The sequence below is a fragment of the Heliangelus exortis genome, chromosome 2 (assembly GCF_036169615.1).
Source record: "Heliangelus exortis chromosome 2, bHelExo1.hap1, whole genome shotgun sequence".
NCBI lineage: Eukaryota > Metazoa > Chordata > Aves > Apodiformes > Trochilidae > Heliangelus > Heliangelus exortis.
This window is the reverse complement of record NC_092423.1, coordinates 17,104,532-17,118,239: the sequence shown is the minus strand read 5'-3', so window position 1 is coordinate 17,118,239 and position 13,708 is coordinate 17,104,532. Positions and strand designations below refer to the sequence as shown.

General features: G+C 40.9%; 1 protein-coding gene across 3 annotated transcripts in view; it reads left to right on the top strand.

The window, feature by feature from the left end:
• Positions 1-418: 418 nt before the first annotated feature.
• ACBD5 (acyl-CoA binding domain containing 5) overlaps positions 419-13,708 on the top strand; it is a 28,191-nt gene continuing 14,901 nt past the window's right edge. Inside the window, exons 1-6 of one of the 3 annotated variants that reach the window (XM_071734968.1) lie at positions 463-602; positions 845-1,022; positions 2,368-2,488; positions 4,083-4,155; positions 6,688-6,799; positions 6,927-6,959. In XM_071734968.1, the coding sequence (XP_071591069.1) occupies positions 947-1,022; positions 2,368-2,488; positions 4,083-4,155; positions 6,688-6,799; positions 6,927-6,959 (415 nt within the window). In that variant the 5' untranslated portion in view covers positions 463-602; positions 845-946. Of the gene's footprint in view, positions 603-797; positions 1,023-2,367; positions 2,489-4,082; positions 4,156-6,687; positions 6,800-6,926; positions 6,960-13,708 lie in introns of those variants that run through there. The other 2 variants (XM_071734970.1, XM_071734969.1) reach the window with 2 other exon arrangements.

Here is a 13,708-nt window from a genome sequence, read left to right as displayed (position 1 = left end):
CAGCAAAGCTGACTGCTAGGGAGGTGGGGATGTGCTAAGGATAACAGCTCCATAAAATGAGAATACAGCATGTTTTGACGTGCTAAGTATCATGCAATTGGGATATACAAGCAGGGAAGAGATAAGGTAGGAAGAGGAAGGAGGCAGAGAGAAAGAAACAAAGAAAAAAACCAAGTTAAGAAAACTGTTTCCTCAGTCCACAAGGCAGACACTCCCCGGGATCAGCACTTCAGGACTGAACATTCAGCCCCCAGGGCTGAACCCGCCATCACCTCGACCGGCTCTGGGAGTCCCCTGTGAACGGGCTGACCCAGCGGCTCCTCCTCGGCCTCAGCCCGGCCTGTGGGGCCAGCCGGCCGCCTCCCCGCAGCTCTCGCCCTTCCTCTGTGAGAGGCTGCCGGAGAGGCAGCGGCCTGCGATAGCGGCGGGAGGAAGGGAAAGCGCGGAGGGGGAACGGGCGGCGGAGACACTTGCGTGGGGCCCACCCGTGCCACGGGGCGCGGCCAGAGGACTACATTTCCCGGCTGCCCCAGGAGGCGTGAGGAGAGGGGGAGGGCGCTGCTGACGGAGCCAGAACATGGGCGCCCGAAAGTAGGGCGGAGGTAGGGGTGGTTTGTTGGCTGGGATGGGGTCGCTGCGGGCGGTGCTCAGCCTGGGAGGTGGGAAGGTGGGGCAAGGCCGGTCAGAGGTGTTGGGCGGGCACACGTTGCCCTGCTTAAGGGGGAGGGATAGGGGACGGTGTTGGGGGCCGGGTTGGGCGCGGCAGGGGCTGGGCACCCCGCCCTGCTGCCACCGGGGGTTGGGTGCCCATGGCCCTGCGCCGCTCAGAGCCTCTCCCGTGCAGTTGGCTGCGGGTGCCGCGACTTGGGAAGCTGAGCTGAGACCGCCCCGCCTGACACGGCCCGGCTGCTGAGCAGGAGGCGGCGGGCGGTGAGGGGACGGGGACATGGCGGAGACCGGCTCTGTGCACGCCACCAGGTTCGAGGCGGCCGTGAAGGTGATCCAGAGCTTGCCCAAGAATGGTAAGTGCGGCCTGGGGCACGGCGGGAGGGAAGGGAGTCCGGTGGCATCGGCACAGGGCCCGGCCGCCTGGCTGGCACCTGCGGGGCAGGCAGGGCCCGGAGGGCGGGGGGAGCGGGACCCCCCTCCTGCCGGCGGCCCCTTCCTCCGGGGCAAGCGGTCCCCGAGCGGGGGCGGTGGCGCGGCCCGCCGGGTGCCTCAGGCCCGGGCAGTAGGGCCGCCCGCCCTCAGCCGCCCCGGGTTGGGCTCCTGTCAGCAGGCGGCGGCTGGAGGAAAGCCCGGAAGCCTCGGCCTTAGTGCTGTTGTCCGCCTCTCCTGAGGTTCAGAGGTTCTGAATCGACGGTTCGGGGGCTTCTGAGCCCAGGACAGAAGTGCCTCAGTCAGGCGCTTGGAGGAGGGGCCCTGTCAGCTCCCCTCGGCCGCCGTGCGCTGGGAGGCACCGCCTCTGCCTCCCTGAAATCCGGGAGCTGGTTTGACAGCTTCGGAGCTCTTGCCATGAGTTCCCTCTGATGAAGAAGAGCTGAAAAGCAAAAAAAATCAGAATAAATATTTTTGAGAAGGGTAATAAAAAAGGCAGGTAATAAAAAACAAAGTTGGTTGCTACATACTTCATTAATTCTCATATAAGTAAAATGAGGTTTGTGGAGATACTAAGATAAAAATCACTGTTACGCTTGTAATGACTAGAAATCAAACCTTGAACTATTTGATTTAGTAAACTGGTTATTACTATTCCCTGACAGCTGTTACAGCCTTGTATTCAAATTTTCAACTTCTTACAACAGTGTTCCACAGCAAAGAAGAGAAAATAAAACCAGGAAAAACAGTGAAACTATTACTAAAAGTGCTGTCTAATACCCAAAGTAAATAAAAACTCTGAGGAAAGGTGCTTTGGGTTTGCGGTTTTCTTCTTTATTTTATTCTGTAGTCTTTCAGTAGGTTACAGCAGTTTTACAACAGTAAAGTGACTTGCAAGATGCTTTGTTTACTGGGAATTAAAGCAGTCCCTTTAAACTAAGTGAAAGGATGCTCATTTTATGTTACTACTCTTTTTTTTTTTTTTTTTTTTTTTTTTTTAATTCTAATTGTAGAGTCTGACCTTAGGAGTGGTAAAGGTTATAGTCCATTTAACTCAGTCTGAAATTTGCTGTTTGTAAAGTAAATATTGTCACTGCTGCTGGTACACAGTAGAAGAAGATGCTATGTTCTCTGTTGACTTAAATTGTACAGCTGTGAATTGGGCTGTAACAAACTTCAGGTTCTTTTGGTACAGAAGTACTAAGCTTGTAAAATACATGTCAATATTCTTGATTACAATATAATTATGTTTTTAAATGCTTTCACTAGGTTCATTTCAGCCAACGAATGAAATGATGCTCAAGTTCTATAGCTTTTATAAGCAAGCAACCCAAGGACCCTGTAACATTCCACGACCTGGATTTTGGGATCCAATTGGTAGATATAAATGGTAACTTTTTATCAATTGTTGTTTTGTTTTGTTGTCTTTTGGTTTGTGGGTGTTTGTTTGGGTTTTGTTTTGTTTTTTTTAATGCTTGGAGTGGAAATGTTTAGAAGAGTGGCACTTGGAGAGATTAGGGAGTTTGTTTCTCTTTTTAAAACCTTTAAAACATTTACAGTCTTTGCTTGAATTAATTTTCAGTCTTTTGTTCCAACTTTCTAGCTCAGATAATTTGTAACTTGTCAGAGTTGGAGGTGAAAACATTCCCTCAGGTTCTGCAGGTGGTCAGGTTTTTCTTGAGCAAGCACCATCGTGATACTTGTGCAGTTTGTGTCCCATATTGTAGAATAAAATTGTAGGTACTCTGCAGAATGATTGATGTGGATGAGTGTTTAGAATCCTTGTTTCTCAAGTTTTAATGTGTGGTGTGAGCCTGAAGTAAGTTAAGTGCTTGTTGACAGCCACTGGTATAGCTTCAAGGTCCTGGAGAGAGGTCTGGTTTGTGTCTTTCTGGTTTGTCTGCTCAGTGGAAGGGTTTCTCACTGTCTCTGTTTTCCTTGTGCTGGGAAGACTTCTAATTCACCATACTGCTAAGATCTGTTTGAAAAGCCATGTGAATGTGTTGCTTATTATGTTTTAATAATATTCTGTGCTGTAGAACAAGTAGTATTGCTGCCTTTACAGTCACAGTCTTACTGGGATTTGTGAAAGTATTCCTTGATTTTTTTTTATTTTTTTTTTTTTTTACTTCCTTCTTTCCTGCCCAGTCTCCCCAAGTGAGGTTGAAGGGAGTATCTTTGCAGAGGACTAGGGCAGAAAGCTTCCACCCACCTAGCTGGTTGTAAAGCCAACCAATGTGAGCCACCAGCCTTGGGGTTTTGTTCTTCAGTGGGAGAAATACTTAGGCAAGAAGGGACTGTGTCAAATCAAGTGCAAGATTGAGTAAGGAAATCTTTTATTCCAGTCTGTGTTCTGACAGGCTCCTTGTGCACTACTGATAATTTTACTGAAGTTTCTGTCTTGCAGAGTTGGATACAGGGAGATTTCCTTTAGGTCAAAAGTAGCTGTCATGGTAACTGAGGGCAATGGTTAATCTATTTGCCTTATTAGACTGATGTGGTGCTCCCCAGTTGCTAAACTTTAAAAGGACAGAATTTTTTTCTTACAGGCTCTTCTAACTTGCTGGCAACTGTTTGTAAGTGCTGTCTGAAGCGACTGTGCCTACTTGTTCTCTGCAGCAGAGGGTCTTAAAAAAAAAAAAAAAACAACAACAAAAAACACCTTAATCAAAAGGGAAATGTATATATCTCATATCTGGGCTTGTTAATGACTTACTGAGTACAAAAGCACATCTGGTCGGTGAGGAACTCTTTAGTCCTCAGGCTTTTCAGTTTGTTGCTTCTTTGTTAATAAAGCAGTAAATGATTATCCGAATGAATTCTATATTCGGACTTAAAAAAATATCTAAGATGTGAATTGTTGTTGCGTTTTATTTGTATCAGAGAGACTTCAGGCATTACATAACTGACCTACTTAAGACCAGGATGGAAAAAATCCCATAAGCCCTGAAGATACTGAAGATATATGTGCCCTTCTCTCTTAGGGATGCTTGGAGTGCCTTGGGAGACATGTCCAAAGAAGAAGCCATGATAGCCTATGTTGATGAAATGAAAAAGGTAAGTTTACTAATGAGTGGAAGGGATCTTCTGGAACAAATGTTACATTTCAAATCTCTGATTCAAAATGTGTTAATACTTGAGTAGATACAGTACCTTATATTTTATCAATGCTGTAGCTGGTTTGGTCAGGACAGTAAAACTAAGTGAAACTGCAGCATTTGTTCTAAAAAAACCCTAGTAAGCCTTCTGTGAGGAAGTCTACTTACTGAACCCTAATAAAGCACAAATATTCTGCTTCCACACAGATTACATTGGAGGACTAATGACTTCTTGCCATGCTCAGTTTTGAAACTGGGGAATCTGTTTGCCCTCCTTTGGTGCTGTATCAGCTCTCTTATTTGAAATACCAGATTCAGCTTTTCCAACCCAATTGATTCTACTTGAAATGTCAATGGAAGTGCATTTCAAATGGATCCACTGGGTTGTTCTATCAGCACATACTGCACTAATCCTTGTGGTGTTACTGTGGGCACTGCTGTTGCTTCACTGTTCTCTGTCCAGGGGGGCAAAAATCACTTGTATATACTGATATCACAGCACTGTGATACTGTTTTTGTGAACTTATATAGTGGTTTTTTGCCCTCCGTGGAGTAGCCTTGAAAAATTGTAGCTATTATGGAATGTGTGTGGTTGAGGTTTTGAGGTGCTGGTGGGAGATGTCCAAACATGTCTTGAACTTAAGATGAATACAAGCTCAAGTGCATTTTAAATAAGGTTAATATATCTTCCAGGTAGCATTTTTGAAATTTTATATTGCAATACTGTTTAATTTATTTGCGCTGCAGATACACTGTCTTGTTAAACATGAGAAACGAGTGATATCTTAGCATAAGGAAGTGTTAATACTATATGGTGTTTCTAACTGAAAACAAGTCTTCATATGTGAATTGTCTGACATTCAGAGAAAACAGTAATTCAGGATACATAATCACTTATTTTCCACTTTAAGATTTTAAGATTGCGTATTATGTCTACTTCTGAATCGGTAAACAATTTATTTTTTTTGTGGAAGTTTTTGCTCTTCTCTTGCTCACCCAAAGTCTAGCAGTTACAAAACTTGTACTTAAACAGAAACTGTATATGCTAGGATTCTAAAAATTGCTGCAAATTGCAGAGAGTATATTTCAGTCTTTAGTTGAGGGTTTCTTTAGAATAGGTGAGGAGCAGTTGTGTGTAGACATCCTCAAAATGCATGTATGAAGTAGTTTACAGTGCAGGCTATAGAAGTAAATACATAGCAAATACAAGTGTTATGATCAAACTGGTTTCTTGTTTCTCAAAATGATATTGAAGTTAAAACAAACAAACAAACAAAAATCATGAAGATGTCCCATCTCTGGTTCATATCCAGGTCTGTATTTGAGCACTAAACATTTCTTCCTAACAAATGCAGAGCGCATTACACCCACTGAATAGATCAGAAAAGTGACAGTGAACCTGCAGTTTGACAGGATCGTTGTCTCTTTGGTATCCTTATTGGGTTTTCAAGGACTGACTTGTTACCTGCTAGCCTGCCTGGAGCTCCTGCTTTATGAAGTTAATGCTGCAGCTTTTGCTTCTACTACTTTGTGATGTGCTTTGTACTTTTGAGCAGCATGTTGTGTGGCAACTTGTACCTCCATGTGTTGCATTCTTGGTGCTTCTTCTGGAGGAGGTATGCTGTAGCTGTTTGCTTCTTCCCCAGTCTTTTCCCATAGCTATTGCCTCTTTAAAAAAAAATAATAAAAGAGCAGAGGATGAAAGTGGAATAAAACTATTAGCAAAAGGCTTGGTTGAAGGCACTTAAACTAGAATGGGACAGTAATATGCTTTAAAAATAATATTCAGTTATTGAATCTCTTCTATTTAATCTGTTTTAAGATTGACCATCTGATAGGCATGTTTAAAGGTTTTGTAATTTAAAATGAAAACATTTTTATCAAAGGAAGAGCTCCAAATGACTTCAAGAGCAGAATTTGTTTCTAGTTTGCTAAGTATGTCTTTGCACTGCTTTGCTAAATTCTGTTCATTTATTTGTTTGGGTTTAGATGGACCCCATAGGGTGTTTTTGATCTTATATTTCATAGACAATGTTAGGGTTGACAAATACAGAGAATCCTCCAAGAAAAATAGTCTTTCAGTTCTGATTTCTCTGTGAGCAGGGTAGACTTGTCTGTAAAATAAATTGCATCAGGTAACAACAGCTTGTTCCCCTTTCAGTTGGTTTGCTTTGAAATTGCTGAAATAATGGGTTCCTGGCTCTACTAATACTGTGCTAAGGCAGTCCTTGAGCAGTGGCAAACACACAAGCTCTCCCATCTTCTCTTCACCTAAAAAAAAATTAATGCATCTAATTATGCATCTTGCTTGGTAAATTGGGTTTATGTTGTTGTCCTTTAATAAAAGAAATAAAAATCAGAAGACTGTGTGAGGTGATTTAATGAAATGTTACCAAGTTTTACAACAAGCAGTAGTTTCTAAAATCAGTTGAAATGAATGAATCATTGAAATGCTGTTTCATAAGATGCTTCATATTTTGGACTTGTGCAGATTCTTGAGAGTATGCCAATGACGGACAAAGTTGAAGAATTACTGCACGTAATAGGCCCATTCTATGAAATAGTAGAAGATAAAAAGAACAGAGGATCTGACCTAACCTCAGGTTCGGACAAATAACTTCCTTTGTACTACTAATAATCACAATTCCAGATTTTGGGGGCTTGTTTCCTATAAATTATTTTAAATCTAAACGTTGCGTCTTTCTGTTCATTCTCTTTACCATATGGCAGTTCGAATGGAGAAAGTCTCTAAGTATTTGGAAGGTAGGAATAATAAATTATGTGTAAGTCCATCTTTTCCATCGTTTTGGTGCTGTAGTAAGTTCTTGCTAACACTTTTGACTTCTGGGCTTGCCACCTCATTAGGCTGAATTTTATTTTATTCTGCTTTTGAGGTACAAAGAAAAGTTAGACCCAGGAAGCTGCACTTCTAGTCCTTGTCTACAGGCTTTTTGAGCTGCTGAAGGAAGCCTGTTCCTGAAAAAAAGGAGAGTATTTAAAACAAACAATCGAATCCTGCAACCAAATCTGGTTTCTGCCTTTCACTAATGCAGGGAACAAGTATTTGAAATGCATACTGCTACATCCTGATGTAGTTGTGTATTATCATGCTGCATTATCATCTGATCTAAAAAAAAAAAAATGATCAAAATCCGTGCTTTCTTAATAGTGGTTTCATGAATGCATACAGAATCTAAGATGGCTTTTATTTCAAGTTTTCAAGTTCAGTTTTCTGAGGCTCAGGTTCATGAAGGGAATACCTATTTAAACATTTTAAATCTCTAACAAGTGGCAAACCTAGTGGTGTCTTAATGTCATAAAAATCAATGTGATGATTTTTATTTAGCAATACCAATGTGATCATGTTTTTCTAATAAGTTATTATAGATAATGTGTTCAGAAATTTGTAACATAAGCCTTATGGCTTAAAATAACAGTCAAGTTTTGCCATGTTGCATTTCAGTTTTCGAAATGCTTTAAAGCTTTTAAAAAACATTGCACAAATTAATCAGTTTGTGTTTAAGAAGTAACAGTCACATGGTTAAGTTGCCTTTTGTGTGTGGTTTTTCTCCCATGTTAAAAGAACATACTTTTGATTTTGGTTTTGGTATCAAGTCTCATAGAAACCAAAATATCTTTTCATTGTTTTTGAGGAAATATAATGGTAGGAGTTTTTAAATGTCCATTTTGAAAGCTGTGTGACTATTTCCTCAATGAAAATTATGTATGCTTCATATATGGGATTTAATGAGCTTGCCTGGCAGCTGGATTGATGGGCAAGATTTTAAGTGTATCAGTAAATTCAAGTCAGTGATCTGTTTAATAAGTATTTACTAGGACTTGGTGTTTATGACACAGTGCCAAAAGCCACTTCTTAAAAAAGTGACTTATGTAGGCAAACAGAGAATCAAGAAAATTAAATTATACCTGTTTAAATAATAAATTTAGCATACTTGTTTTTTAAAGAGGAAGTTTACACATAAGGCAGTATAAGTAAAGCAGAATAGCAAATTTCAGCTTTATCTTGTTGTGCCAGTGTTGCAATAAATCTGGTGATATGTCGTCATTCATATTGTTTAAAGTTGCAACATTAATTATGCCACAATGAATTGAGACAGGATTTTGCATTTGAGACCTGGAAACCCTTTCTTCGGTGCTTTTATCACTTTCCCAATTAAACATGACACTGGAAATCATTGTTATTGTTTACAGTACAGGTCTCAAAATCTTTTACAGAAGTATGGAAGCATGAGTGACTTCAGTCTTCCAGATAAGTGCTAAAGAACCATACCAATCTGCTCAAGTCTGTTTGAGATTGCGTAGACACTGTTAAAAACTGGCACCATTTCCTGTTTCTTCCCCTGCCCCCAGGCCCCTGCTTTTTGTAGCTTCTGTTGCAGAAGGTGTTTTTTCATGGACCAACAACTGGTATGTTCTGGGAAAAAGGGACCCTTCTCATGAGTCTCATACCTGCATACTGTACTCCATCTTCTGGCTCATTCTGTCTTGAGTTTGCCTACCATTCTTCTTCCATTAGATTTTAAGCTCAAAAATTGCATGCAACTTCCTCAAAATCAACACTATTCTTTAATTAGTTCAAGAGTTTGTCTGGAAGTTTAGTGTACATCAGCTATAGCTGGTGTACTGTCTCTATCAGATTGGCCTCAAGAGAAGAGTGTAGCCTTTCCAAAATGATTTTCTACTTGTGGTTTCATTGAAAATGTATTTAAACCATTTAAATACTGTCTTCCTGACTCAGTAGAGTTTGTGGCTCTCCTTAATGAAGAGCACTGAAACCTGACATGCCCATGTTGAAATGACTTGTAACATCTGCCAGGCAACTAGGACAAACTTGCCAGATCTATAGGTTACAAATACCTGGATTTGGATGTGTTGGTAAAGAAAAGAAAATGGAGAATTCCCTCCAATGGGCTAAGCAAATCTGAGGGATATTTTGAAATTGTGTAACCTGGGTAGTGTTCTGAAACCTCATCTTGCAACCATGTGAGAAGTTTAGATTCTCTGAAAAGTTCAGACAGCATTCTCTGTCTGGCAGGTATGAAGTAGTAAAATTGACAGATTATTTCCAGGTACATAAAATACCAGACATCAAAGAAGAAAGTGGGCAAAGTGGGCTCTTAGCCATCATAGTGCCACAGAAGAGATATTGTTGAAATATTACAGAAGGACCCTTTTGTTTCCAGCTGCTAGGAGAGTAGAGGGAGGGCTGTTGGGAAAGATGTGGGCTGGTTTAGAAGAGCAGCCTTTTAATTTTTTGCACTTGCTGATAAATGCACAAGAAATCTGATATCCAACCCAATGCTAAAAAGATAACGTTTCAAAAATACCACTGCTTGGTGAATTGAAATTTTCAGAATGGGTATTCAAGCTTTCTTGTGATGTTATATACCTGAAGAAGCCACAAGTGGACTAGAATTAGCACCGTGATGTGATACTGGGTGAAAAATAAGGAATTTCAGAGCTAATTAATTCTTCTGAATGTATCTGCAAGACTGTCGATGTTTTCTGAGTATGCAGAAATACAAAGGGAGACAGGAAAATCCCCAAGTTGTCTCAACAACTCGTCTATCTGGAAATTGTTCACAAGTTCTTCAGTAGAATTTTCCTGTGCACACTTTCTGCTTTGTGATGAGGCATTTAATCTCTTAAAATCCTGCCAAATAGAGATGACCCTCGGCCGTTATGCTGAGTAGTAGTACTCTTTGTAAGCCTTTGTGAAGACCAAACGTTGCCTCCAGTAATGAGAAGCTGTGCACTGCAGAGGCTGTAGAAAGTTTCTGCATTATAATATTCCAAAACTTTGTCACCTTAACGAGTGTTTCTCTCCTGAAAACTTCGCTCCAGCTGTGTTGCAGTTGTGTGAGACTCATTGCTGGGTATGCAGCCTTGGGCAGCACTGATGGTGGTGTGGCATGTTTGTGCCAGGCACCCAGACTGGGCACTGCTTCAGTAGTAGCTTGTGTGAATGGCAGAGTTTGCTCTGTGTTTTCCTGCATTGGCTATGGGAGTTAGGTTTAAGGCATGATACTGAGGTCTGTGTGCTTTTAGAATGAGCAAATACTCGTAAACAGCTCTATTTTAAAGGCAGTACTTAAAATACAGGACTTAAAGTACAGGACTTAAGTGAGCTTGGAGGGGAGAATTGCCCTAGAAAAAAAATTAATCTGTTCTTAATTTTTAGTTTCCAGGTAGAAACACTCTTGTTCTTAAAATTCAATATGTTTTCCAACTGTGCTTCTGTCGACTTCCTGTACAGTTTCTCTTTTCAGATAGTTTTAATTTCTCAAAGAGATTCTCATTATTTTCAACATCTTTGCTTTGCAATGAAGCATTTGGGGGCACACTCTTCCTGCTTGTGGGGAGGCCTCATCTGTGAAACACCCTCTGTTTCCTTCATAAGCTCACTTTTTCATTTGTTTGACTTCAAATACACTTGCTAAACTGGTTTCCTTCCTTCTCCTTTGTCTTTTCGTCATTAGGATTTTGAGGAACACAATGTTTGTGAATCTTCTTAATGTTTTGTAACAGGGAGAAACAGCTGAAATCCCCGTTACTCTGAAATTTTTGTGCCTTAGTAGATTATGTTCTATGGGTGGCAGCACCACAGAATGGAGCTGCGGGGCAAGGATGGGCCAGGAGGAGTTAGTGGATGGGTGAGAGGTTTTTAAAATTCCACCCTTTAAACTTGTTCTCCTGTTCTGGTTTCCAGTGATAAGGTGACAGCTGTAGTCAAGGTTACCTATTCATGGAGGCTAGTGTGAAACTTACCATACAAATATTTTGTAAATATCTCAGTAGCTTATTAGCTCACCTTCAGAAGCATCTGGAATATTATCTGCAACGTTTGCTGTAGGATGGGATTATTAGAGGATTAAGGGCTGGGCCAGCAAGTGCCTAAGTGGAGAATCTCAGTGAGATGTGAATCTGTCTCAACAAGCTGTGGCTTGCTCTGTTGCAATACATACCTGATTTAGTCTTTCCAATACAAATTTGAGCCTACTTTGTGTTTTGTCTTCAGACAAACTTTTTTTTGTGCCAGCAATAGAAATCACATTGGAAATTAGGGCGAAGCGTCTGTATAGCTCAATCCTGAGGATATCAACATCTCCTCTCTCATACAGGGCAATAGAGAATACATCCCCACAGGGTGAGCAGCAGAGTATCCAGATGTGAAAATGTAATAATAGAAATTGTTTCTTTCAAAACAGAAGCAGCTGAGAGAAGCTCTCTCCCGTGAAAATGGACATTTTCCAGTTTTATGTCTCATGTTAGACTGAGTCAGTGGTAGCATTTTTTGTGCCTAATTGGTCATTGGACCTGAACTTTTTTTGCTTCCACCCAAACCCTGTTCCCTGCAAAAGAGAAAGTAACTTGTCAAAAGCTCTTAAGGTTTTGAGAACCTTTGCAGATGTACCCCCTTGCTATAAAATGTTGGTGTCTTACCTTTTAGAGGCCTCATTTGTAGCTAAGATCTTGTGATGAGAGAACTGAAATCCAGCTTTCTCACAGTTCTGTTCCACAAAGACAAGCTACAAAGAAGTAGTAGACAGAGGTATGGGAGGCTGGAAGAGAACAGGTGTAGGCAGTCATATCTTGACTGCTCTCAGTGAATTGCCCAATGTTAATGGTCTGGTGTTTCATGCATAACATCCTTATAGCAAAAATAATTACTTTAATCATAGCCTCTAAGATGGATGGCAACGCCATCTCTTGTTATCTGTGATACTGTATCTAATAAATATAGACATTGTAAAAGGCTGTTCAGTTGGCAGGCTTGGAGCAGGTGGCAGGAGAGTAGAATGTGATCTTAATTTCTGATGGCTGTTGTTTGTTTTCCTTGCACAGGGCAAAACAATTTTTTTTGAGGCTACAATAACATGGACCAGAGTTTCTGAGTTACAGGTGACTCAGCAATATTTTTTTCTGTTGCTGTCAAGCATAATTGTTATTTTTATGTAGGTCAGTGTTTGTTATGTTTGTGTTTTGTATTTTCTGGGGCAAAACTCAAGAGTATAATGTTCCTCTCTTGGCTTGCCATGCCAAGTCAAAGTTCCAAATGTTGACTGTTATAGCTTCCACACAGAAGAAAGCTTAGCAACTCTTGCTCATTCTCCCAGAGGGAACTAGTACCAGACAAGGGGACATCCTGGATCCTGAAATGATCTTACTATTCTTGCAAGTTACTGTAAATACCTAAGAAGCACCTATTTTTTGTGTTCATTCTCACGTGATCGTTGGCTGTTGACAGTAAGTTGGCAAAGTCTGGGTCCATCAGTCTCACTGCAAACGCTGCCTCTGCTGGGTGGCCCCATATTCCCAGTGTCCAGGGGCCTTTGTGCAGCTGCCTGCCAGTGCTGGGAATGCCTGTGGGACAGCTGCTACTCTCCTGGGCTGCTCTCTGTCAGGAAGTCCCAGTCAGGTCATCTCTGTTGGCAGAAGGCTCAGGGATGACAGGGAGCAAAGAGCTGTTTCTAATTCAGTCCAACAGAGACAATATTTTTTATATGGAAAGTATTCCGAAAATTCAAGGGAACAGGTATTGATTATATGGACGGAGATGAGAAAGTATAGATATAGAAAAGTGTTAAGGTCCAGGATGAATAAACAGTAATCCTAAATACTACACTTGCAAGTTAATAAAAATGTCTGAGGAGCTGCTGTTGTCTATGTTTGTTCTTATCCATGAACTGTTGTTTTGGTGTTTATAAATGGTAAATAAAGACATGGATTTTGGGGGCTTTGGGGGTTTGTTTGTTTTTTTTATTAAATACAGTATCATCACTGTGTGTAACAGCTTGAAAAGCAGATGAGCAGAGAGGAATAATTAGTAAACAAGACTGTAGTCTTTTGGAGTACATTAAAACAAAAATGATAAGGAGGAGAGTCTGCTCTTTCTTTATTATAGTAAAGTTTAGGAAGACTAAACAACAAAAAGGAAAACTGTAGAGGAAGATCTGGCTTAGGGAATACATTTTTTTTTTTTTCAGAGAAGTTAATGCATTTAACTAATGCCCTAAATGCACTTAATGCATTTAATTAAAGGTGATAAACCAGTGGTAGTTAAGGAAGTTTACATTTTTTTGTTTCTGTTTGTGACAGATTTCCTTTCTAAAATCTTTTTATTTGTGACGGCAGCTTGTTGGAGTACTGTAGAACAGATGTTACAAAGCACACTGGGCCCCTGGAAACTTCCTTTGTAATGTGCTATATTAAAAAGAATGGAAGGAAATGAAGGTATAGCAACTCTTGTTCTTCTAGCTGAAGGGCTTATTGCTCCCAGATGCTTGCATGTATCCCTCCTTTCTCGTGATCACTCCTTGCAGTGAAATCCTTGCAGTATTGGGGTGTGTCAAGTTTCAAAAAGGAGATGGAAATTTGTGCAACTAATTGTATTGGAAATGGCAGACTGTGGTTGCATAAACTTGGAATCGAAGCAGGGAGCCTGCCTGGGATCAGTAACAAGCATGGAACATCATGTTCTGATGTCAAGA